Source organism: Gossypium arboreum, chromosome 9 (genome assembly GCF_025698485.1).
Source record: "Gossypium arboreum isolate Shixiya-1 chromosome 9, ASM2569848v2, whole genome shotgun sequence".
NCBI lineage: Eukaryota > Viridiplantae > Streptophyta > Magnoliopsida > Malvales > Malvaceae > Gossypium > Gossypium arboreum.
The window spans coordinates 88444194-88470649 of record NC_069078.1 but is presented as its reverse complement, the minus strand read 5'-3'; the positions used below and the strand labels follow the sequence as shown (position 1 = coordinate 88470649).

The 26456-nt window shown below is 32.9% G+C and overlaps 3 protein-coding genes across 5 annotated transcripts; 2 read left to right on the top strand and 1 right to left on the bottom strand.

Annotated features, from left to right (window-relative positions):
- Positions 1–2473: 2473 nt before the first annotated feature.
- LOC108457073 (putative E3 ubiquitin-protein ligase LIN-1) lies at positions 2474–10163 on the top strand. Of its 2 annotated transcripts, XM_017755893.2 has the most exons (16): positions 2474–3486; positions 3713–3785; positions 3858–4183; positions 4289–5386; positions 5460–5598; positions 5670–5915; positions 5987–6281; positions 6439–6560; positions 6795–6914; positions 7008–7139; positions 7224–7346; positions 7830–7940; positions 8035–8181; positions 8754–8879; positions 9463–9579; positions 9991–10163. In XM_017755893.2, the coding sequence occupies exons 1-16, from the start codon at positions 2807–2809 to the stop codon at positions 10030–10032; spliced, it is 3897 nt and encodes a 1298-aa protein (XP_017611382.2). In that variant the 5' UTR covers positions 2474–2806; the 3' UTR covers positions 10033–10163. The 2 variants fall into 2 exon arrangements, with proteins under 2 accessions (XP_017611382.2, XP_017611383.1); XM_017755894.2 differs by lacking the exons at positions 9463–9579; positions 9991–10163 and having other exon boundaries at positions 2635–3486; positions 8035–8201; positions 8754–8802.
- Positions 10164–11402: 1239 nt separating this feature from the next.
- LOC108455730 (protein pleiotropic regulatory locus 1-like) lies at positions 11403–15776 on the top strand. 2 transcript variants are annotated; one of them, XM_017754269.2, is made up of 16 exons: positions 11403–11729; positions 11854–11878; positions 11987–12107; positions 12634–12706; positions 12863–12928; positions 13185–13266; positions 13474–13566; positions 13658–13721; positions 13793–13878; positions 13956–14057; positions 14159–14242; positions 14723–14783; positions 14852–14918; positions 15008–15085; positions 15174–15316; positions 15408–15776. In XM_017754269.2, exons 1-16 carry the CDS (start codon positions 11596–11598, stop codon positions 15578–15580), a joined length of 1452 nt encoding a protein of 483 aa, XP_017609758.1. In that variant the 5' UTR covers positions 11403–11595; the 3' UTR covers positions 15581–15776. The 2 variants fall into 2 exon arrangements, with proteins under 2 accessions (XP_017609758.1, XP_017609757.1); XM_017754268.2 differs by having other exon boundaries at positions 12625–12706.
- Positions 15777–18968: 3192 nt separating this feature from the next.
- LOC108456101 (uncharacterized) lies at positions 18969–24746 on the bottom strand. The gene is made up of 3 exons (XM_053018664.1): positions 24402–24746; positions 20626–20647; positions 18969–19483 (listed from the first exon to the last, which is right to left on the bottom strand). Exons 1-3 carry the CDS (start codon positions 24744–24746, stop codon positions 18969–18971), a joined length of 882 nt encoding a protein of 293 aa, XP_052874624.1.
- Between the last annotated feature and the right edge of the window lie 1710 nt (positions 24747–26456).

The window sequence follows — 26456 nt, the reverse complement described above, 5'->3', positions numbered from 1 at the left end:
TTTTTTCGTTAGATGATTTTCCATAACCAATAGTTGGGTGATATGTTTTTTCATTATGAGAAAAGCATGTGGGCTTTAACAAGAAAACAGAATAGTCTAGCTTAGGCCTGAAATATAGACCCAATCATGGTTCCATTCCATACCTTAAAAAGAAAAAGATGTAAAATGTAGAAAAAATTTCTAAATTAAGTACTCATATTGTTTGACATATATTTGGAAATAAATAGTAAAGTATAAATTTTTAGAAAAAATATATTAATATTAAATACATGTTATTTTGACAATAATTTGTGTATTATGCATCCTATTTACTTTTTTTTTATGTATATCTTCAAATAGAAGTGTTCATGAGAAATCGGTTTATTTGAGTTTATATTTTTCAACTTTAAATTAGTTTGATGAGACTCGTCTTATTTTTTAAGATTAATAAAAGGCTAGTATATTAAAAAAGTCTTTAAATTATTACACTTTGTTTAAACAAGTCCCTAAACTATTTTTGTAGTTAAATAAGTCCCTAACATATGATTTTTACTCCTAAAAGCCCTTTATTTTAATAACAAAGTAAATTATTTTTGAATTTTATGCTTTTATCTTAATTTATTGTAGATGTAATAAAAATTATATACACTTTAATATAAATATAAAATTTAAAAGAGTAATTAAGTAAAGCACTTTTAAGAAATTTTAAAATTTTATTTTTATTTAATAAATTATTCTAGTCAAATTCACATTAGCAAAACGAGAATTAGTTTAAGTTTTAAATATTTTTACTTTCATATTAAAAACAAGGGCTAAGTCAAAGTTTTTTTTAGGGTGGAAAATTAAATGATAGTTTTATGATAATAAAAATGCAACACCACCATTTTAATAGCATATATCTTTATAATTTTTAAAAATTAAATTAAAATTTTATTATTTTTAGGGGACAAAGTACAATTTTATATTTATTAATTTAAAATTTTAAAGGCCTAAATTTTAGGGAATTGAGATCCTGCTAACCCCTAAATATGCCCCTATCATAAATAAAATGATAGATTAAGTGTTTATTTAACTACAAATATAATTTAAAAGCTTATTTCAACAAAATAAAATAGTTTAAGAGTTTAGACCACCATAGTAAAATTTAAAAATAATTTTAATAATCTTTTATATATTTTTCAACTTGATTTAAACCATTTAGATGAATTTAAGAAAATGGAACTCAAATTTAAAATAAAAATTTTATTTAATCAGAAACTCAATCTGATGTATAAACACTTACCCGAAAGGAAAGGTATGTGCCTAATTTTCCGAGTTAAAACAAAATGATAAGAAACATGAAGAATTATACACGTGATATTGATCCAATGTGGAAAATGTACTTTCCTTTCTAGTAACTCAACACCATATTCCAGCCCGTGATAGACAATGGTCCAATCCATCTGTAACGTGGGTTCCACTTTTGATACCATTACACAGTATTACATTCATATACACCCGAGTTATTTTATTATATGTAATTGTAATGTATAAGTTAAGTGGGTTTCGATTGTATATTTAATTATACTAGAGATGATAGATGAGCAAGTGAAGTTGAAATCCATCTTTTTTATTATCTTTAGTTGTTTCACTCTGTCCAAATCTAAAGCAATTAGAACTTGAACTTATTAGAATCGAAAATTTTAAAACTTAAATAATTCAAAATCGTCAAACTGAAATGACTAAAAAAATAAAAATAAAACATGAATCCATCCAACCCGACCTACTCTGATCAATATCTAAGCTAAAATTATTGTATCCAACAATTTTTACTCTAAAGAACTCGAATCAGTTTCTAGCTTCCCTTAATTTTGACCATTGTTAAACTCCAATAATTTATCAATTTTCCTTTTAATCAATTCGAATAATGTGATATTAGTTTTTTTAAATAACGAGTGATGGTCATTGTTTCAATGTCACATTGACATATAGGGTTCTATCTTTTATTTTCTTTTTTGTGTTTTATAAGTTGTCACTCTCATGACAGCTTCATAAAATGTTATCTCAATTGGCTTTCATCAAGCCAAACAAAACTTAGGATAATGCTATGTAAGAAAATTGGGGAAATTTCAACTTAGGAAAGAAAATTATATGAATGGTTAATTTTTTTCCTTTTTTTACATCAAATAGCTAAAATTTTATTATCACCAGACCAAGAAACAAAAAACTTTGACTTATCAGAGTTGGGGATGCATAGTTCCAATGTTTTGCAATGAAAAATCTTCTGAGCAGTCAATATCTGCTAATCTGTAGCCTGCAAAATGATGTATATATATTTTAAAATTTTCGAGTTTTCAATCTATGAAAAATAATTTATCCGCGTCTAAATAACATAATATCGGGTTTATATTAGTGGTGAAAAAACAAAATAGAATGTTGTTAATATCTGAAAGGTCCTAAGTGAACAAATTTAAAAATATGCTTAAAAAACATTAAAATCTACGAACTTATTGATAATCACATGATGCAAGAAGAATCTTCTCCCGTGAGAACAGATATACATACGTATATAAAACATAGTTCATTTATGGTACAATAATAATGCTAATTGAGGAAAGTTACAATCAAATTTAGGGTGTTTTTTTTATTTTTATTTTTTTAGTTTTTCAATAATAATATTTTGTCTGTGTATCAGCAATGGAGGGACCATGACTGTATTGGAATTTAGTTAAAAATCATTCACGGGATTTCATTAGAAAAAGAAACCTTCAACAATATGTAATTCTTGTGCATCATATTTCTTCATTTCCCCCCGTCTTCTTCCTACTAACATATACCTTACAATTTCATGGCTCCTCCTCCTTCACCTTCTTTCTCAGTTCCGGCGGATAAACCGGACGTTGAATCAATGAGGGTAGTCGTTAATTCGATCAACCGGTACATTTCCAGGTTAGTATCCGACGAAGAGGAGTGGGATTCCATAAGGTTGATATGCAGTTCCAGGTTGAATTTCCAGCAACAGGAGTTTTTTGAGTTTTCCGAACAGGCAGTACTTTCAAATCTTTATTGGGGTATCAATGGTATCGAGGTTGCATTGCGAGCGTGTTCAGAGGAAGATAAAGGTTGTCAACTGAAGAATTCGGAGAAAATGCTTCAGGTTCCAGCGTTGCTTGACGAACAAGGAACTACTTCCGGGATGCCTAATGAGTATTTAGTTTCTTGTTCTTATTTTTACCTTTCGGTTATTAAGAATCTGCAGAACGATCGATTGCAAGCCGCTTTGCATTTTTTACAAGCGTTGCTTGTCTCGCCGATGCTTGTTCGAACCGAGTTTGCATCCGAGGAACTATGTGGAAGCCTTTTTGAGTCTGCTACGCAAGAAATAGGTGGAATTCAGAGGTTGAATTCGGTTTCTAGTAACTGCTCTACTCGGGACAACCTTGCCGAATCGACAAGGCAGATGGCGAAGAGATACAAGCATTGGTTAATGTATTACCAGGTCATGTTATATGAATCGACGAATTTCGGGTACGTTATCTTCCGATATACAATATAACCCCGGACATAGTCCGAGTTCAATCAGCATATTAATGACTTAATTTTGTACTGGTTAGCCTGGAAACAGAGCATGATATAATATGAACATATATCAATTAGTCTTTTTTCGATTAAAGAGTCGAAAACATAGTATTGGATTATGTTTGAACAATAATGTTTCGTTTAGCTGATTGGTATTCTATTAATGTATGAACAGTCACAAGATTGCCAGTAGCACGGATTCCTCAAAGCCATCCGAGCATCGGTACAGACCACAGGCTAATTATAAGGTATGCTACTGTCTCTTAGTTTCGTACATCGATGCAACCTTAGGATGTCACTAAATTTTGTTTGCTTTACAGTTCGATAAAGTGCATCCACTCGATCACCAAGAAGATATCATCGAGACCATGGCATATGAAACTCAATCATCTGTAAACGATAAAGAAGATCAAGTCCGTAGTAAAGCTATAGAGGACCGGGATCACATTCGAAGGTTACAACTTCGGAGAATGGAGCTAAACCGGAACGAAAGTATCAAATGCCTGCAGGATGTCTTGGACGAATCCCAATCTGACACACCGGATTTCGAGGATGAATACAATTCAGAGAACACGGAGGATAGTACCGGCTTGTTTAACTCAGAAATAATATATTTGGATGGCCAAAAACGAGCGAGCTATGATCAGTTCGGTAGACATACATGGCTGTATCACATTAATTTTCAATGCAAAGCTTGATACAAATGAACATGTTTCTGATTTCTATCATTCAATTATGCTTATATATACAGGATGTTGCATTGTCATAATGGTGCATCGGGCCAAGAATACGAAGCAATCGTGTTTCCTCGAGTTCCTGAGCATCAAACAGATAGAGAAGTCATCAACGAAGCGAACATCAGTAAGTATTTCCCGGACAAATTGTTCAGAACTGTCAGTGATTTAAGTTTATCTGTGTTAGAGACTGAAGACATGAGCCGGTTAGAACTACAACAAGTCCAGCTCTTCGAACACATAGCGCCGAACTATCGAATGAGTAAAAGCTTGACTCGTATGAAGCAAGAAAGGACTGCTAAAAGGGAAAAACTGGACTCGCATTGCAAGGGTGAGTTAATGGAAATAATTCAGAATGCAGTTTCGAAACTTTGTTTCTCAGACGGATTAGAGAAGTCCGGGAAAGATTATGCAGTCGAAATCACTGCAATTTACCGAATGTTAAACAATAAACATGGTGTGAAGTACACAATGTTGAAAGATGTGATTCTGGAGCAGTTGCTGATAGCTGTTTCGACTTCCAAAGAGGAAATGGTAATACGAGCATCAGTTACTGTCTTAACGACTATCGTTTCAACAAATATATCGGTAGTAGACGATATAAAAAAAAAGGGTTTAAGGCTAACCGATCTAGCACGCGCTCTAAAATATAACGTGCACGAGGCAGCTACTCTTATATACTTAATAAAACCATCTGCTGCTGAAATAAAGACCTTAGAGCTCTTACCGACACTCGTGGAAGTCATTTGTACCTCTAACAGTTCGAGATGTAGGCCATCTAAATCGGTTACGGTAACACCACCTGCGGCATCGTTGATGATTATCGAAGTATTGGTAACTGCATTCGATAATGCTACGAATAACATGCACTTAGCAGCAATCAATTCGCCTCGTGTTTTATCCGGACTTTTAGATGTTGCAAAGAATCATAGTTTGGAAGAACATATTTCTTTGGCCACAATTCTTGTGAAGTGTATGCAATTTGATGGACAATGTAGAAAATATATATCTCAAGCTATTACAATGGCTCCATTTATACATTTGTTACAAAGTAACGAGAAACGGGCCGTGTTCGTTGCGCTCGAGTTTTTTCACGAAGTCCTTCGAATTCCACGGTATGAATGAATTACTTCGGTACTTACCTGTAACTCAAAAAAACGTATGTTAAACTGAATTTATGTTGTTCAGGTCATCAGCCATTAGCCTATTGCAGCAGATAGTGAAAGGATGTATCGATATTATGGACATACTAATCGATTGCGTTCGTGGGTTCCGAGCCGAGTACCAGCTTTTAGCAGCAAATTTATTGCTTCAATTAGACACCCTGGTAAGTCCGATCATATACCGATAAGTGACCTCACTCAAAACCTCTTAAATTATATGTACTGTTACGTGCAGGAAAACTCGAAAGGTAAAAGTGTATTTCGAGAGGAAGCAATGCAAGTCCTTTTTCAGTCGATTGCATTGGAAGAAAGCTCGACTGCACAGCAATTATCGGCGTTCATTCTATCGAATATCGGTGGGACTTATTCATGGACAGGGGAACCATATACCGTAGCATGGCTGGTGAAAAAAGCCGGTTTAACGTCTTTGAATCATCGGAACATGATACGAAACTTCGATTGGTTGGATCCGAGCTTGCAGGTAAGATGCATAAAAGGGTGATGCAGTTTAGTTTTTTGATTGTTTTATTTTGATGTTTAACTTTCTTGCAGGATATGGTAACCGATTTGTGGTGCAGCAAGATTGCAAGAAGCATTAACGAATTTGGGAAATCGGCATTCGTTGCGTTACGAAAGGGTTTAAAGAGTCAGATAAAAAGGGTTGCACGAGAATCTCTAACGACCATTGCGTGGCTCGGTTGCGAAATCTCGAAAAGTTCGAATAGCCTTCGATATTCAGCTTGTGAGATCTTACTAGGTGAAGTTGAGAAATTTTTACATCCAGGAATGGACCTTGAAGAAAGGCTTCTAGCATGCCTATGCATATATAACTATGCTTCGGGAAAAGGTAATGTAAACACAAAAACCTGGATGAACATTTTGAGCAAACTTAGCTTAAATAAACAATCACAACAACATCAACAACCCTTTTTAAGTACCCTGAAGTTCGTTCCGAGATATTAATATGTCCAATTTTCACTGGAAACCTTTTTACCGATATGCAGGGATGAAGAAACTGATTCATTTCTCGGAGGGTGTACGAGAATCGCTTCGGAGATTTTCAGATGTAATCTGGATGGCTGATGAACTACATAGAGTAGCTGATTTCTACTTGCCTAATAAATCGGTTAGTGTTTATGTATATAAGTAATACCGTAATGATCGAGATTCTGACGTCTCTTCCGCATCGTCGTTTAGGCGAAACTAAAGATGACCAAATGTCGATATATACAGTAATGCAGACATTAATAGTGTATATCTAGCACGAGCGTTGGATAATAAATTTATAGCTTAACCCTTTTAGAAATATTAAAATTTTAAATTAATGCAATTGGGAAATTGTATTTTGGTCCTTGAACAGCGTATTTCTTGCGTTCATACGCAAATAGTAGAAGTGAGTCACAAATGCAGTGGAGCTGTAAATGCCTTAATTTACTACAAAGGAATGCTTTATAGTGGATACTCCGATGGTTCAATCAAGGTACAGTCCGAACTCTAATCACTTGACACGAAATTTATTCAAATCGCTTTAGATTGACTAAACTTGAAACCAATCCAACTAATTCAATTGTAGGTATGGGACATCAAAAGGCAATCAACCACACTTTTATGGGACATTAAGGAGCATAAGGACTCCGTGACATGCTTTTCACTCTTTGAACCAGGAGAGACCCTTTTAAGTGGTTCTACTGATAAGACCATTAGAGTAAGTTAGACCCTTCTCCAGTTTAACACAGTATGTTACTCGGACACATATCCGAATACGGGTTCTAATTTCTTACATTTTCAGGTGTGGCAAATGGTTCATAACAAATTGGAATGCATTGAAGTTATAGCCACAAAAGAACCAGTTCAAAAGCTAGACACACATGGTCAAATGATATTTATGATCACCAATGCCCACCATCTTAAGGTAACAATTTGACATATGAAATAGGTTAAGTTCTGTCATTAGTTCCTATACTTTATGAAAGTTGTAAATTTTGTTATTTTTAGTCTTTATACTTTTTCAAATTTAAAAATTTCAGTCATCACTAAACGATAACTGTTAATTTTATTAAGTTTCACTATTTTCAAAATATAATGCAGCAAATATATTATCATCTGTAATGACATATCAATTTGTTATTTTTACATATTACTCACTAAAAGTTCAATTAATAGATTAAGGATCATCATTTATGTCAAGATCGAAATTTTAAAATTCAAAAAGGATCCAATTGGAGAATATAAGCTAAATCTTTACAACTGAATGCATAATACAGAGCTAGTAATTGAATTTAACCAAACAGATTTAACTGTTGCTATTTGGGTCAAGATTAAATTTTTAATTTTCTAAAAATATAAGGACTAAATTGTAAAATGCATAAGATATATAATATTCTTCTTCTTGTAGGTTATTGATTCATTAAGAACAACCAACAGCATTTGCAAAACCAAGAGTGTGAAATGCATGAAGATGGTTCAAGGAAGGATTTATGCAGGCTGTACCGATTCAAGTATTCAGGTTCGATGATAAAAAAAAAAACCCGATCTTTGAACTCAATTTGAAATTCGATTGAAAACCCGAAGTTACATACATGATATATGATTGTTTCCAGGAGGTTTCTTTATCAAGCAACCATCAAAGAGAGATCAAACCAGCTGTTAAGAAATGGAGAATGCAAAGCAAACCCATCAATTCAATCACCATGTATAGGGACTGGCTTTATTGTGCAAGTTCAATGGTTGAAGGTTCTAACGTTAGGGTAACTACAGTTTTTTAACGGTAAAGGAACTCTTTAGTCCCTCTCAATTTCGAAATTGAGCTCTCTCTTAAAAAAATCAGAATAATTTAATCCTTGTTTAAGGACAATTGATCACACATTAATATTTTCCATCAATTGTACATGATTTTGATTGGTTTAATAACAAATTTAGTCGTCAACGTTCACGAATTCTATTAATTTGGTCCTGATTTAACAAGTCTGTCCTGCAACATTTGTGTAAATGTATAAATGTTGAGGTTGAATTTGTTAATTTTTTAAAATTAAGGCCAAAATGACAAATATGTAAGCATTGAATGCTAAATTTATTATTATACCAATCAAAATTATGTATAATTGACGATGGAAGACAATAACACTATGATTAATTGTCTTTAATTGTTTACTTTTGAAATTGACAAGAATTAAATTACTCCATTTTTCTGAGAATGACCAATCTAGTCAAATTCGAAATTGAAAAGGATTGAAGAGGTAATTTTTTAAACTTACATTTCAACATATCAATAGCTTACATTTTCGATTTTTTTTATCAACCCTAATTTTATGGTTCATAGGAATGGAGGAGAAACTCTGATCCCAAAATGTCATTGAGACCAGAGAAAAGAGTAAGTGTTTTAGCAATGGAAGTAGTGGAAGACTTCATATACTTAAATTGCAGCTCATCAGCTAATAGTCTTCAGGTATATTTAACTCTTTTTTTTTTAATGTTATTCGGATTCATGAAGTAGTAGTCGTTGTTATTTGTGTTTGAATAAAGGTTTGATTCATTAACCATATTGATAATCTTTGAAAGAAAATTTGAGATATTCTTCATTTTCATTAAAATATTTATTCCAGTTAAATTGTGATTTTAATTTTTGTAATATGCTCAAATATCAAAATCGAGTTAGATAAATTCATGTTAGTATTTTAATCGAATATTTGAATTAATTAATAATAATATAAAATTAGGACTTTATTTTTAATTTGAGCATAATAGAGGGATTGTAATTTTCACCTATCAAATTCGACATAAATCATATTCAAACATAAGTGTGAAGATGTGATCCTATGAAATATTTTGGAAATTATTGATCGATATTTTATACTCAAATCTGAGACGGTGTAAAATAGGTTGAATACTAGTTTTTAAGTTATAGTCTCCTACATTAGTTGTAGTTTAAAATGTACATAGAGACATAATCATCCAAATATAAGAAAAAATTTATATTTTTTTCAAAGATATCTGATATTTAAATTTGAATCGAGTTTATTTTTGAGTAGATATGGTTGAGAGGAACACAACAGAAAGTGGGGAGAATATCAGCTGGCAGCAAAATAACAAGCCTTATAACTGCAAACGACGTCGTTCTCTGCGGGACAGAGTCCGGGTTAATCAAGGTTTGGGATCTTAAGATATATTCAATTTAGTTAAAACATGCCATAAGTCCTTATAATCTTAGTAAATTTGGAATTTGGTCTTTATATATTTATTTTTAGGAATTTAGTCACTCTACTTTTTAGATTTTCAGAATCCAGGTCCAAGTGCTAACACTGTTAAGGTTATTTTGTTAAATTCTAATTTATTACAGAGTTATTTTTAATTACATTACCATTAAGTGAGCTTTTTCTATTTTAAAATGTCCCACTAATGAATTTAATAAAAAAAATTAACTATATTAACTATTAAACCCAATTTTTGAAATATAAAATATAAAAGAATTAAATTGGTAAAAATAAAATGTATAGAATAAATTTTAAACTCTATTTTTAAAATAAAAATTCAATCTAATGATTTCCTTGGATTTGCAGGCATGGATCCCCTTTAAAAGACCTCAAAAGCAAAGTATATAATATACAAAGAAAAATGGAAACAGATAGTTTTTGAATGCTTCTAAAATAATGCATTATGTGTACAGTTGCTACATTGTATAATTATTAATTACAAGTGTTAAAACAAATAAAGCCATTGTTGATAGTTCAAATTTTGTTATTACCCTTTAAGTTGTGTATTTAATTCATGTGTTTTGATTTAGTTTATTTTAATTCTTATTTTTAATTTTAAAATTTTATTCTTAACTTAAATGATAGCAATTAAATTTATTAGATTGAATTTATTATTGATCTCATAAATTGTGAATTTAGTAATATTATCAAGTTATGTTATATAGATGAATTTAACAGTTGGATGGCTAAAATATCAATGGTATAAAAATATTATTAGTTAAATCTTAAATCATCAAACTGGTTAAATTGGTTTTGGATTGGATAAATCTATATTAGTTAATTTGGGTATTAAAAATCTTTGGAACTCAGATAATTTTTGTTCAAATTGTTTCAGGTTAAAGACATTTTAGATTCTAATAATTTAGATTTAAAACTAAGACATTTCAATCTAATTCATTATGAGTTTGGATTATTTCAAATTATGATTATTTCAAATTCAGATTATTTTGGGTTTAAACTAAATTCAAGTTCGAGTTGTAAAATACAAGTCGTCTTAAATTGAATTTGAATCCAAGTGAATTAGTTTGCCTCTTAAATTCAAATCAAAATTGACTAGCATTTATACAATCTATTAAGCTTTGATTGAATTGGTGTCATCCTTAACCAAATCACCAATTCAGATAGAAAATTATGAAAATATCATTCCGTAATTAAAAAAGAGTTAAATTGTTAGAAAGGATTTTAGTATTTTTATTTTAACAAAAATCAATTATAATATGCAAATGGTCGGATTTAAACCCGCTCCAACAGGATTATTAAAACCTTAAATTTACTACTAAATCAAAGTTTCATAGGCCATTAAACTATATAAAAGGTAGGGTAAAATTATTAAAGGCCACCAAACTATTAGTAAGTTGACGTTTTGATCAAATAAGTTCAAAAAGTTACAAAAGAGAAATGGAATTATTCAAAAGTTTTCATTTAAGACATTGTATTGTTACAATCGTTGTCGAATTCTATAGCTCAATTTTTTCATGAAACTTTGAATGTCACGAATCACCAACCAAAATCCAAATAACTTTCTTCTCCAATCTCCAACACTAATCGTCAGATCGACTTGAATCTAAGGTATATTCGTCTATCGCTAGCTAAACTTAAAAAAAAAAAAAACTTAACAATTAGTGACTTAAATGAAAACTTTCGAATAGTTCAATGACTATCTTGTAACTTTTTGAAATTAAATGACCAAAACATAAGCTTACTAATAATTTAGTGGCTTTCCGTGTAATTTACTCTGAAAAGTATTTCAATGTACATCGGGCTTTGGAGGTTAAAGTCGGTTGCTTCTTCTGCTTTACTCGTCGCCGGCCACATTCTCTCTCTGAATTTAATAAAGCGAATTAGGGTTTATAAGCTTCACCATTCCGTTTCAAGCCGACCCTAAAACCCTAATCCCCAAGTCGGAAGGAAATGCCAGGGCCACCGCTAGAAATGGAGCCAGTGGAGCCGCAGTCATTGAAGAAGCTCAGCCTTAAATCCCTAAAGCGTGCTCTCGATCTCTTTAGCCCTAGCCATGGCCAATTCGCTGCTCCTGACTCTGAAAGGTTTCATCTTTATCTTCAGTAACAAAAAAAAAAAAAAATTTTTCTTTTATTTATTTGGCTATTTACTCAAATTTCATTAAACTCTATTTGTAAACTAAAGCTTTTGTTTTTCAATGGAATGTAGCAAAAAAATTCGCTTGAGCCACAAGGTTAGTCTAATTTGCTTGAATTTTTAGGCTTTTTTAGTGGTATTTATAATAATGGGGATTGTTTATTTGATTGGAAATTGATGGTTGATTTTGATTTAAATTTGTTAGATAAATGTTGAGTATAGTGGAATAAAAACTGCCCCGGGTCAACCTTTGAAGCAAGTTAATTCCTGTGTTGCCGATGATAAGTGTCGAGTTTCGGCACCTTCGAATGCCCTTGCTCTTACAGGTAATATTCTTATTTGATTTAATAGAGTAAAGGGTTTTAGCTTGATAATTCATTCAATCAAGTTTCTTGGTTTGTGATAGAGACAGAGATTTTGTGGTAAAAGTACCATAGAGGCTATTGTACTAGAAGTCAGATTGTATTTTTCTCAAAAAAAGAGAATAAATTAATCCCTATATGCTAGATCAAAGAGCATAGTAGTCCTTTATGTTAAAATTTTTATCCATTTCTATTATTAAAAACTGATGTGGCTGACGATCACATATACCTCATGCTGAGGTACATGGACTAGTTTTTAACAGAAGAAATGGATTAAACTTGTAACAGAAGGATTAATTGATTCTTTGATCTAATGTATAGGGGCTAATTTGCTCATTTTTTTAGTAGAGGGAGCAAAATGCAATTTGACTCCTAGTACAAGGGCTTTCATGGTACTTTTTACTACGATTTTGTATATTGTAGTGAATTGATATCTATGCTGAGATTTGTGTAACTTTAACTATGAATGTTTATGACTAAGGGCCTGCAGATTCTTGGGATTCACAAAAAGAAGGGACTCAAAATGCTTTAGTTGTTGGTCCATCTTTGCAACCAAAGACGCAGTAAATTCTCTTGCTCTGAGTTTTCTATGTGCTAATTTGGATCGATCCTAAGACATATAGGTCTATGCCTTGTTCTCTTGGAATCCATTTTTATGCTACATAGAAGGAACTGTGTTGCTACGTGGTGTTACTGATTTTTTTCTTTATTTTTCTCAGAAACTTTGTTGGTACTTCCGGCAAAGGCACCGCCATGGTTTCGGCTTCTGCACCCTTTTCTGAAAGGTTTTGTATCTCTCTCCTTGTTATTCTGATTCCTTGATAATTTCATTAGTTGTTCAATCATGTAATTGTTGTTTTGCATTAGTACATTTTTTTTGCCATGGTGGGTTTATTTTTCTTTGCTCACTTGCTCTCGTATGTGAAAATTGAGCATCTCATCCAATTAAACCTATTGTTTCATCCTGTTCTGGCATGCCACTTGTATCCTGCATATATAGGATGTGTAGCTTGAAGGTTTATGAGTTTTTTCGTGTGACAGGCTAACAACATCTGCAATAATAGAAAGAATCCCAAGCAAGTGGCCACGTCCTGTATGGCATCGTCCTTGGAAGAACTACAGGGTGAGAAACTCTATAACACTAAAAGTTGATGAAATGTCCGTGATTGTTGTTCGTGATTTCACGGTCATCTGCCATAGAAGAGAATGTTGTATTTTTCTTGTCTATCTTGCTGACATATCGGTCCTATTTCATCAATGAACATGTCAGTTCGTTCACATTCCAGTTCCTGGAAATTTACAGATATCTATAAATGGGTGATTAATGTAGGTTATTAGTGGCCATTTGGGATGGGTGAGATCGGTAGCTTTTGATCCAAGTAACAACTGGTTTTGTACTGGTTCCGCAGACCGTACAATCAAGGTCTGTATTGGCTCTATAAAACGGATATTGATTTGAAATTTTGGTGTTGTTGAAAAATGAAACTTATTTTGCATCGGTTTCGACATGCTAGATATGGGATGTAGCAAGTGGAAGGCTAAAGCTCACACTAACCGGACACATTGAACAGATACGAGGTTAGTTTTTTTTTTTTGGCTTAATATCCTATGGATTTAGGATAATTGAGAAATATATATTTTATTCACAGGCCTCGCCGTCAGTAGCAAACACACATATATGTTTTCAGCTGGTGATGATAAGCAAGTTAAATGCTGGGACCTTGAACAGAACAAGGTATGAACTCCATACACATTGCTAGGGAATTGGGATCTGTAATGCACAGAGACTTATCTTGTGTTTATCGGGTATAGGTTATCCGGTCTTATCATGGTCACTTAAGTGGTGTTTATTGCTTGGCTCTTCATCCTACTATAGACATTCTGTTAACGGGGGGACGTGATTCTGTTTGCCGGGTATGAAACTTATCTACATAAAAACTACTTGGGAATAATTTCTTTCCATACATGTTAATCGGGTTTTTTATTTTAGATATCTGATGGGCAACAATTTTCAGGTATGGGATATTCGCAACAAGATGCAAATTTTTGCATTGTCTGGGCATGATAACACTGTTTGCTCGGTTTTTACTCGACCAACGGTACGAAGCTCTTGCTCTCTCCTTGCTATACTTTAAAAGGGAGAAATTGGGTAAAAGTACCGTAAGGTCCCTGTGTTAATAGTCAGATTGCATTTTGCTCCCTCTACTTAAAAAATAGGTAAATTGGTCTTTATACGTGAGATCAAAGAGTAAACGGATCATTTCTGTTAAAAATTGGCGTGGACTGACAGAATAATCAGATAGTGACACGTGGCGTGGCGTGTCATATGTACTTCATTCTGACGTACATGGATCAGTTTTTAATGGTCAAAATGAATGAAATTTTTAACAGAAACTCTTTGATCTAACGTAGAAGAACTAATTTACTCATTTATTTAGTTAAGGGGGCAAAATGCAATCTAACTGTTACTATAAGGGCCTCCATGATACTTTTACCGATAAATTGTTAAATTTCATCCTTACAATTTTATTTATTCAACTGTATCATGTTTATATCAAACTATGCATCACATTTTACAGGATCCACAAGTTGTCACTGGCTCCCACGATACAACGATAAAATTCTGGGACATTAGATATGGTAAATTGAACTTACGTTTCTTCTTTGTTTAGTTTCATTTGTAACATATTGGTTGTTCAATGTCCCAGGAAAAACGATGTCAACTCTAACGCATCATAAGAAGTCTGTGCGAGCAATGGCGCCACATCCTAAAGAGTATGTGCCCCTCTGTCCTATTACGTAAAAATGCAGCCATGGCTGATTTTATCTCAGGTCCTAATGTTTTCTCAACCTTTCTGTATCAGGCATTCTTTTGCATCTGCATCGGCTGACAACATAAAGAAATTCAGTCTTCCAAAGGGAGAATTCTTACACAATATGCTGTAAGTAAAAGCCATTTTACTTCATATGTGTATTCATTCGTCGTTTTTATGATCTAACATGGTGGTGTTGTTTGTGTTTCCGGAGCAGCTCTCAGCAAAAGACTATAATTAACACCATGGCTGTTAATGAGGACGGTGTAATGGCTACCGGAGGTGACAACGGGAGTTTGTGGTTCTGGGATTGGAGAAGCGGTCACAACTTCCAGCAAGCTCATACAATCGTGCAGCCTGGTATGTTTTTCCAGATCGTTTTTCAGCTAATTTTTGTTGATTGTGTACCATTTGGAAGATGATCATCACAATGTTGTGTGCTGTATTCCAGGCTCATTGGATAGTGAAGCTGGTATATACGCTCTCTCATACGATGTAACTGGTACAAGATTGGTTAGCTGTGAAGCTGACAAGACGATTAAAATGTGGAAAGAAGATGAAACTGCAACCGAACAAACTCATCCTCTCAACTTCAAACCACCCAAAGATATCCGCCGGTTCTAGCCATGCCTTCATTTTTGCTCGGTTACCTATCCCGAGTTTTGTACAATGCTTTTAAGATATGTAAGGTAAAAAAATTTTGTTGCTTAGTCTGGATACCAACTATAACTGAACTGAGCTCAAGCTCGAGTTCGATTGAGTTTTATTTTTAAAACTCGAGATTTATTTGAGGTAAAAACCAAACTAATATTAAATGAAATTATAGCTTACTGGGTACCGAGAAAATCAAAACAAAAGACCAAAACCTTTTTAATTTGGGATTAAATGTCCCAAATTGAACCCATTCTATTGTTAAGGAAAAAAAATTATATGAACCCTACGAAGCAGCTTTTGTCATGTCGTTATGCATGTGTACTTCATCATCCAAAAGCTCCTCTTGTCTCCTCCATCTACTTTCCTTTCACTATTTTCAAACCAGTTGTTATCACCATTGTCACATTATCATTATTTGCAGAGCAATCAATTATTGAATTTCAGGGTTTGGGTCTCAAGTCTCAACATTGCTGACTTTTGGTATACAAAAATGATAGAATTTTGCCAATGAAGGAACATGGATGAAGACAGACATGGCCCCAATCTTAAATCAAATGATTTAATTTCTCTACCCCCACTTATTGTTTATTGCAATGAAATCCATCAAACGATTGGGAAAAAACCGGCAAGGGATCGTAGTTTCCGGATCAAATTGTACACTTTATATACCCGATAAAAGTCGTATTATCTCATATATGATATCATAATAGTTTGGGTTTTGTTCATGTTATTTATGTTTTTAGGGGTAGTGCAATATTTAATTTTTGAATTTAGAATTTTTTTCATTTTGGTTTCTAAATTATTTTGATCAAATTTGATCTGTGATAAGTTGTCACTTTGAAATTACGTCATGTCATCACTTAAATATTTTTTTGTGTATTTTTAGATTTTATAATAATAAAATCTAAATTCAAGGACCAAATTAAAAAGAATTACTAAATTTCAAAACTAATATGGACAAAAATTTTAAGGACCAAGTAAAGAAAAATTTTCAAATTCAGGAGCTAAAGTTCAATTATCATATTATCACATAATAAAATGCTTCCGTTTTTGTGAAGTAAAAAGAATGAAGTTCAATAATTAAATGTAGCTCTATCCCTAAAGCGATATTCCTCCCTTTAATTCCTTCTAACAACTTGAATGTTACGAATTTGTGAATTAAAATATAAATAGTTTTTTTTTCGATCTCTAACACTAACTGTTAGATCAAGTTGAATTTAAAATGTATTTTTTTACTTGTTGATAGGTACTAATCCACTACATCGATAGTCAAATCATTACTTGAAGCTCACTAGTCAGACTTTTGTTAGAAAAAAAATAATAGTTCAGTGACTTATATAAAAAAAAATAATAGTTAAGTAACTTAATTGAAAATTTTCGAATGATTCAATGACTATTATGCAACTTTTTGACATTGACCAATCAAAATATAAGTTTACTAATAATTTAGTGGTATTGGGTAAATTTTTTTTTTATTTTACAATTTGGTCCACAAAATTAATGTTGTGATCTAATAACAGTGTCCCAATAGGCAGCGGCAGTTCTTCCCATGTCTCCTTGCAATCATGCTCCTTCAACCTTGCTTTCTATATATATTTTTTTTTCTTATTTTTCTACCCTACAATCGAAAATTTCGGTGGAAATTGAAAATCGGTTTCAAATAGTAATCATTTAAATTGAATTAAAGATTAAATTTTATTTAGATTAATTTATAATTCTTAAATTTGGGATTTAGTCATGTATATAATTTTATCTTTTACGTTTATAATATATTTATTTAATCCCAATGATTAATAATAATAAGTAAAATGTTACAAGTATTTAGAAAAACTCATCAAGGAGATTATTTTTCTCATAAAAGTTCACATCAACATTTAAATTTAAATTATTAATAGGTTCATTGTTTGAATAATTAATGACATTATAAAAGTGAATGTTTAAATTATGCAAAATTAGACACTCATACCCACGGATTACAAAATGATTTTATAAACATAATAAAAATTTTAGTGGATTTAAATTGGAATTTTGTGGATTTAATATCCAAAAATAATTTAAAATTTTCAAATCTTCTTTATATATTAAAAATTCTTCAAAAATAATATTTAATTCAGATTTGAATAATAATACTTAAATAAAATTTACTAATTCAAATAGTTCAATAATTGCAAATATCTAACCCACCTTTATTTTTAAGGAGATGAATTATATCTTAAATTTAAACATAGTAAAACAACCAAAAGTGTAATTTAACCTCTATTTAATTTTTATTTTTATAAAATAAAAAATAATTTTTTAATTTTTTAACGTTATAATTTATAACCAGGCAATAAATATGTTTTGTAATAGATCCCCAAATGTGTCTAAGATCAACAAACATGTGTTTGCATGTGATGATATCACGAAGAAAATGTTCTCACACAACATTATAAAAATTAAAATTAAATCCTAAAAAACACATTTCTTTGCCATAAAAAGCATTAATTAAAAGGTACACAACTTACAATAAAAAAAAAACACTACATACATCATTAAATAATACAAATTAATAATAATACATACTGGTCAAACAAATTCCTTTTATAATAAGAACATGATTCCAGGAGGACCAGACAGAAAACTATCTATAACTTAATTATTTGCACATATTTAAAAATACCCACAAAGAAAAGTGTAAGAACAGTTCATAAAACCAAATCTAATGTGTATCAATAGAGTTAAATTACTATTTTGGTCTCTCTATTATGCTTAAATTTGGAATTTAGTCCCTATATTTTAGTTTCACATAATTTGGGATCTCTACACTTTTATAATGTCATTAGTTAGTTGGTAAAAGCCATTGAAACCTCTATACTAGGAGTTAGATTGCATTTTGCCCTTTTACTAAAAAATTGACAAATTAGTCCTTGTATATTAGATCAAAGAATAGATTGATTTTTTTGTTAAAAGTTTTATCCATTTGTACTATTAAAAATTGGCATGGCTGATGAAATAACCAGACAATGGCACATGACATACCACGTGTATCTCATGCTGATATAAATGGATCAATTTTTAACAGTAGAAAAAGATAATTTTTTTTAACAGAAAGATCAATTTGCTCTTTGATATAACTTATAAAGATTAATTTACCTATTTTTTGAATAGAAATGGAAAAAAATTACTATTTGACTCTTAATACAGAAGCCTCCACGAAACTTTCACTTTATTTAGCCTAAATAGTTAACTATTCCAGTTAACTATTTGGACTAAGAAATGATGTTATAAAAGTAAAGGGACTGAATTGTGTCAAATTAAAGTAAAGGGACTAAATTATAAATTTAAACATAGTAAATGAACCAAAACCATAATTTTACCTTTAGCTTGTAACAGCTAACAATGAAGGAATTGCAGACAGATTTGGTGTTGTTGTCGTCGTTGTGTTATCGTTGTTTGTTGATTCTTTAACAATGGAACTGTGTTTCTTACCAGAAGGAGGAGGCTTACTGGTGGTGAAAGCTCTAATGGGACTTGCAAAAGCCCAACCCCAACTCTTATTATTGTTTCTGCCATTGATGTGATCTTCATTATTAGGTGCAGAAGAAACCCAGTATGAAGATGATGATGATGAAGAAGATGATGATGATGATGTCGTGATCATGAATCCACTAAATATACCGCCACATTTAACCCTTTCTTTCATTCCAGATGATGATGATGGAGCATGGCCATGATGATGAGTAGGTTTTGATTTGCCTTCTCTTTGTGATTCTACTCTTCTAAGAGTACAATCACCAAAACCAGTTGAGATCCTTTCGAAAAAATCACCGGAAAAGCTCCGGCTTCCACAGCCGACGGATCTGGACCTTGAAACCTTCCTTTCAAATGATGATGCATGATCATCATCCATTGATAATTGTGAAAAATAAAATAGAATAAAATAAATAAAAATAAAGAACACATAAATTTTACGTGGAAACCCTTTCGGGAAAAAAACCACGGGCAGAGGAGAAGAAAATTCACTATGTCGAAAAATTTTTACTCTAATACAAGAGGAATAGACTATGTCTATTTATAGGCTTGCAAAGCCATATTCTAGTAGGATTGAAACACCTTATCCTAATCAATATAAAATAGATGGAGTTTAATAAGGTTTAAAACCTTATTCTAAAATAAAATAAAAGAAGTCTAGTTCTATATGGATTTTACTTTTATTTTATTTTCCATCGTATTTTATTTAAATAAGAATTTGGGTCACTTAATTCTAACAATCTCCACCTTGACACAAATTCTCAATGAACAAGTTCTTCATCGCGAACTTTCAATAAACAAGTTCTTCACCTCTTCCAAAAACCCCTTAAGGGTTTAACTTCAACAATGAACACCAACCAAGTCTAAGCAATGCTCAAACTTGGTTATAGGAAGTGACTTAGTCATCATATCTGCAGGATTTTCATGAGTGCTAATTTTGCTCACAACAATATCACCACGAGCAATAATATCACGAACAAAATGATACCGAATATCAATGTGTTTTGTTCTCTCATGAAACATTTGATCTTTTGTAAGAAAGATGGCACTGACCGTCACAAAATATCTTGGCTGATTTGAAGGTCTTCATTGAGTTCACTAAATAGTCCCTTCAACCAAATAGCTTCTTTACAAGCCTCAAGAATCGCCATGTACTCGACTTCGAGTGGTAGACAAAGCGATCGTAGTTTGCAAAGTGGCTTTCGAACTAATTGCACAACCTCCGATTGTAAAGACGTAACTCGTGAGAGATCTTCTTCTATCAAGGTCTCCAAGAAAATCAGCATCAACATACCCTATAACTCCATCTTTAGTTCTTCCAAACTGTAAGCAAACATTAGTAGTGCCTCGTAAGTATCTTAAAATCCACCGAATCGCTTTCCAATGTTCTTTACCAGATTCGCCATGTATCGCTAACCTGACCGATCGTGATATGATAAACCGGACGTGAACAAACCATAGCATACATGAGAGATCCCATCGCACTAGAGTATGGAACATGTGACATGTACTCAATCTCATTATCGATTGAGGAGATAAGGCCGATGAAAGTCCGAAATGGGTCGCTAAAGGAGTACTAACGAGCTTAGCACTCTGCATATTGAACTCGCAAAGAACTTTCTCAATGTACCCCTTCCGACTTAGGTACAATTTACTTGCTTTTCTATCTCGAGAATCTCCATACCAAGTATCTTCTTTGCTGGTCCTAAATCTTTCATCTCAAATTCTTCACTTAGTTGGGCTTTAACCTTTCTTATCTCTCTTTATCTTTTGTTGCTATCAACATGTCATCAACATAAAGAAGTAGATACACAAAAGAACCATCAACGTTTTTCTTAAAGTAGACACAACTGTCAAAACTACTTCTTTTGAAATCATGAGAAGTCATAAAAGAATCAAACCTCTTGTACCATTGTCTTGGTGATCTGTTTCAAACCGTAAAGGGACTTTTTCAACAAGCAAACATAGTCCTCTTTTTTCGAGACTATAAAACCCTCCGGTTGTTGCATGTAAATATCTTCCTCAAGTTCTCCATGCAAAATGCGTTTTACATCTAACCGCTCAAGCTCCAAATCATGCATGGCCACAATACCAAGCAAAGCTCGAATCGAACTATGCTTAACAACCGGAGAGAACACATCTGTGAAGTCCACTCGGAATTTGATCAGTAACCCTTTGCAACAAGCCTTGCTTTATATCCGGGTTCTTCAACTCCTGAGTCCCTTCTTTCTTTTAAACACCCATTTACAACGAATGCCTTTTTACCTTTAGGAAGTTTTACAAGATCCCATGTTCTGCTTTTTGTGAAGTGATTCCATCTCCTCTTGCATAGCAAACATCCACTTTTTCGAGTCTTCACACTAATCGCCTCGAATAATTAAATGGCTCTTGATTAGCATCTATATCTTCACCACATTTAAAGCATAAGCAACTAGATCAACCTCGGCATACTTCTTTGGAGGTTTAATTTCTCTTCTTGTCCTGTTTTTGGCGATAGAGTATTGCGGTGAAGAAGCAACTCTATTCTCAATTTTTATCTTGGCTTGAGGAGTTGATTTCAGATTAATCGATGCTCCACCGCTTTTGGTTTTCTTTATTGGAAGAGTCTTTAAGAGATAAGTTAGGTAGCATAGCGGTTTCATCAAAAACAACATCTCGCTAATCACAACTTTTCTATTTTCAGACACCATAACTTATAGCCTTTTACACCACTTTATAACCAAGAAAACGCATTTAATGGATCTCGGTTCCAATTTTCCATTATCAACATGAGCATACGCAGACACCCAAAAATCTTTAAATCGAATAATTAGCGGGATTACCGCACCATACCTCTTGTGGAGTCTTTTCTCAATGGCAACGGATGGAGATCGGTTGATCAAAAACATGCGAGAGAGGTCGTCGCCAAAATGACTTTTGTAAGTTGGCATTTGACAACATACATCGAACTTTCTCCATGATCGTTCGTTCATTCGCTCGCAACACCGTTTTCTTTGTGGAGTATGACGAATCGTCAAGTGTCTCATGATCCCTCCGACTTGCACAATCTATTAAACTCATCGTAGCGTAACTCTAAGCCATTGTCTGTACGGAGGTATTTTATCTGTTTTCCCATCTGTTTTTCAATCATAATTTTCCAAGACTTAAATGTGGAAAACACATCGCTTTTCTGCTTCAGGAAGAACGCCCAAACTTTTCTGGAAAAATCATCAATAAAGGTTAGCATATAATTAGCTCCACCTCTCGAAGGCACTCGGACGGCCCCCACGATCGAATGGATATACTCCAACGTTTCCTTCGTGTTATGGATTCTCTAGTGAATCGAACTCTCTTTTGCTTCCCAAAACACAAGTGCTCACAGAAATCGGTTTGCAAATTCCTTGCCCATTAAGAAGTCCTCTTTGCTTAATTCGCCATGCCATTCTCACTCATATGCCCTAGGCGCATATGCCAAAGTTTAGTAATATCATCATCGACAAGGAAGAGGAAGCGACAATTGCATCACCGAGAATGAGAGAACCTCAAAACATATAACTTGGCAATCTTTCTTTGCCCTTTCATCACAACAAGGACCCTTTGAAATCTTTAAAACCCCACTTTCATTGTGTATCTGTACCCTTTTGAATCAAGAGTACTCAACGAAATTAAATTTCTTTTCAATTCGGAACATGCCGCACGTCACTAAGTGTTCGACAACTCCATCAAACATCTTAACTTTAATTGTTCCAACACTGCGATTTTACATGAAGCATTATTTCCCATCAAAACAACACCTTCAGATCATTGTTTCATAAGTTGTAAACCAATCCGATTGGGACTCATGTGGAAGGTGACTGAATCAAGTATCCACTCCTCGCTTACTTTAGAATCATTGATGAAGCAACTAGAAGTTCACCATCGCTGTAGTCTTCTACAACATCGGCTTCACCGAAATTTTCGGTTGTTTTCCTTTTGATTCGCACCTCCTTTTAATCTTATTTTGTAGCTTATAGCACTCAGATTTAATGTGCCCTTTCTTCTTGCGAAGTTGCAAGTTTTACCTCTGCTTGAAGATTTCGATCTACCCTTAGATTTACCACGAGGATTCCGTTCTGTGTTCTACCACGATCATCATCAACATTCCGGTCTTGTCTCCCACGAACAATGAGACCCTCTCCCCGAGAGTTGGGTTTAACCACAAGATGCTTCATCTTATCATACGAGGTTAAAGAATCATAAACCTCATCAACCGTGAGAGACTCGGCTATATAAAATCGTGTCTCTAAAGGTTGAATAAGACGGGGCAACGAACAAAGTAGAATCAACCCTAGATCTTCCTTATCATCTTGAACCTCCATGGCCTCCAAGTTTGAGAGAATTTCTTTAAACACTGTTAAGTGTTCGTGTCGACGCACCTTCCTCCAAACGATGAGCATAAAGACGCCGCTTCATATGCAACTTGCTTGTTAGAGTTTTCGACATACATATTTGTTCTAGCCTCTTCCATAATGCGTGGCAGTTTTCTCTTTCATCACATCCCGCAAAATTTCGTTGGACAAATGCAGATGTAATTGTGTTAATGCCTTTCGATCCTTACGCTTCTTCTCTTCATCTGTTAATGTCGAAGGCATCTTATCTATCCTAGCAGGGCATCCTTTAGATCCATCTGCAAGAAGCGCTTGCATCTTAATTTGCCACAACGCAAATCGGTGTTGCGATCCAACAATGAATTTCATACTTCAAAGACGCCATTACCGTGATCGAGATGAATAACCCGGAAGCTCGATACCAATTTGTGAAAAATAAAATAGAATAAAATAAATAAAATAAAGAACACATAAATTTTACGTGGAAACCCTTTCGGAAAAAACCACCACGAGAGGAGAAGAAAATTCACTATGTCGAAAAATTTTTACTCTAATACAAGAGGAATAGACTATGTCTATTTATAGGCTTGCAAAGCCATATTCTAGTAGGATTGAAACACCTTATCCTAATCAATATAAAATAGATGGAGTTTAATAAGGTTTAAAAACCTTATTCTAAAATAAAATAAAAGAAGTCTAGTTCTATATGGATTTTACTTTTATTTTATTTTCCATCGTATTTTATTTAAATAAGAATTTGGGTCACTTAATTCTAACAATAATGATGATGATCCCTTCTTTGCTAGCTTCATACCAATGGAAGCTGGTTTTTGGGCACTATGGGTCTTTGAAGAAACATAAAGAAAAGACCAGAAACCACTTCTTTTTCTAAACTCATCGCCGCCTTCTACGAACCGGTCGCCCCTACGTGTTACAGTGGACTTGCTCCTCTTCAAACCACCACCACCATCTGCTAATGCTGCCCTCCTTGTATGACGATAATGACCATTATCACTACCAACAACGCCGCCATTACCACCACCACCACCGGCGGCAGATCTTAAAGGAGGAGGAGAAGGAGATGATGATGATGATGATGAGCCATGAATAGGTAAAGGAGAAGATGAAGAAACCAATTTCCCAAGCTTTTCTTGAAGACAAAAAGCACAGATCCCACCTGGGTTTTTCCCATAAGGATGATTGATACAGTGTTGTATATTATTATTGTCTCTTATATCTTCATCTTCACCAACTTTTCCACCATTGATGATACCTTCCATTGTACTACAATCTTTAATTTTTTTTTCTTCTTACGAACAGAGAGACAATGAATGAAAATATATGCAAACAAAAAACTAGTGGAGCAGAGAGGTTCAGAGACACTGTAATTGAATGAGAAAATAATATTAATAATATGGTAATGAAAGTAATGGAGGTAAGGGATAAGGGAGCACGTGCAATGGTATGTAAGAAAACTCACCTTACCAATAAATATTAAATAAAGTGTTTAATATAAGTATACTATCTTGCAATGATCTTTCCAAACATATGGTCAACATTATGTTTTGGGTTAATATAAGTTTTAGTCATGAAGTTAGCAATTAGGTCTATTTGATCATTGAATTTAGATTCCGTCAAGATTTAATGATATGACACTATACGATTGTGTTATATTATCACCTAAAATTTGAAAAAGAAAAATTATGTTCAAGTATTGATGTGGTATGATCTCAAAGTGATGTGTCATCAAACTATTATATTCGTCATGTTTAGAACCAAAATAGTTCTAGATGTCAAGTTTAGGTATTAAGTTGAACCAAAAAATACAAATACTAAAATAGATGTAATTGACAAGTTCATGGATTAAAAGTTATATTAACTCTAATGTTTAGGGCTAATTCCCTTATATGTCCTAAAACTATAGCTCAAATTTTATAATGGTCTTCAAATTTCTAAACATTTTAATTGAATCCTTAATATTTTGGTATTGTATCTATTTGGTCCTTCTGTCGGCCTTAGCTATTAGCTTGGGCATTAAACGCCAACTCAAATTTGAAGTGGAACATATTTAAAACATGTGGATCAAATCGCAAACATATGTATACTTATTGCATAGACAATTTGAATATGAGTATTATATAAAAGGTTAAATTTTATTGACATTGTTTATTTATTTATTTTTCAACATGTTAAATCTAAGTTGTTTATGCAGTAGAGATATACATGTTTACAATTTGATCAATGTGTTTTAATTATGCTTCATGTAAAATCTGAATTGGCACTTAACACATAAATTTAGGATTAGGGTATCAAAAGGAATCTAATTGACACAATGATGATACTTTAAGGTCTTAATTAGAACTTTTTGAAGTTTACAACCAAATTAAAATTTAGACAATAGTTTAGGGAAGCTTGGTGCAATTACCCCTAATGTTTTTATATTTCTTTGTCCCAAATACATATCCATGTTCAATTTAAATCCAAGTAACATAGTCTATTGGAGGTTTAATTATGGTTTGAGTCCCTCTATTTTGTTGAAATTTAATTCCTCTACAATAAATTGGTCTTCTATTTTTGTAATATTATAACAATTTCAAATTGATAAAGAAAAATTGTTAGCTACTGCTATTACAGTGATAATATGAGTTATATTTGTTGCACAATTAGGATCATGCGAAAATCTAATCCGAAACGTTTACCCAATAATGAATTTATATATGAGTCCAATGCCTAGGGCTATTTTAATTAGAAGAAAAATAACAACAACTAGTAACATTATCTAAAATTTCAACATGGTAAAAAGGACTAAAACCAAAATTAAACCTTTATATGAATCCAATCATGTTATCAAAGGAGAAAGTCCTATGAGAGTGCACGCATGATCATAAAATGCAAAAGTTATTATTGATCACCTCTACAATGATAAATTCAAATCTATGGTTCAAGTTTATCCAATATTAATGAAGATGATGATAATATTTAGCGAATTA

Bases quoted from the DNA above. Each gene is read 5' to 3' on its own strand.
- LOC108457073 (XM_017755893.2), top strand. From the start codon at position 2,807: ATGGCTCCTCCTCCTTCACCTTCTTTCTCAGTTCCGGCGGATAAACCG. The intron at 4,184-4,288 runs GTTCGGTAGACA...TTATATATACAG, and splicing joins AAACGAGCGAGCTATGATCA to GATGTTGCATTGTCATAATG. The intron at 5,387-5,459 runs GTATGAATGAAT...TATGTTGTTCAG, and splicing joins GAAGTCCTTCGAATTCCACG to GTCATCAGCCATTAGCCTAT.
- LOC108455730 (XM_017754268.2), top strand. From the start codon at position 11,596: ATGCCAGGGCCACCGCTAGAAATGGAGCCAGTGGAGCCGCAGTCATTG. The intron at 13,267-13,473 runs GTGAGAAACTCT...TGATTAATGTAG, and splicing joins GTCCTTGGAAGAACTACAGG to GTTATTAGTGGCCATTTGGG. The intron at 14,243-14,722 runs GTACGAAGCTCT...CACATTTTACAG, and splicing joins CGGTTTTTACTCGACCAACG to GATCCACAAGTTGTCACTGG.
- LOC108456101 (XM_053018664.1), bottom strand. From the start codon at position 24,746: ATGGAAGGTATCATCAATGGTGGAAAAGTTGGTGAAGATGAAGATATA. The intron at 20,648-24,401 runs GTAACACGTAGG...TTATCTCCTCAA, and splicing joins TGAAGAGGAGCAAGTCCACT to TCGATAATGAGATTGAGTAC. The intron at 19,484-20,625 runs GTCACATGTTCC...ATGATGATCATG, and splicing joins GATAATGAGATTGAGTACAT to CATCATCATTTGAAAGGAAG.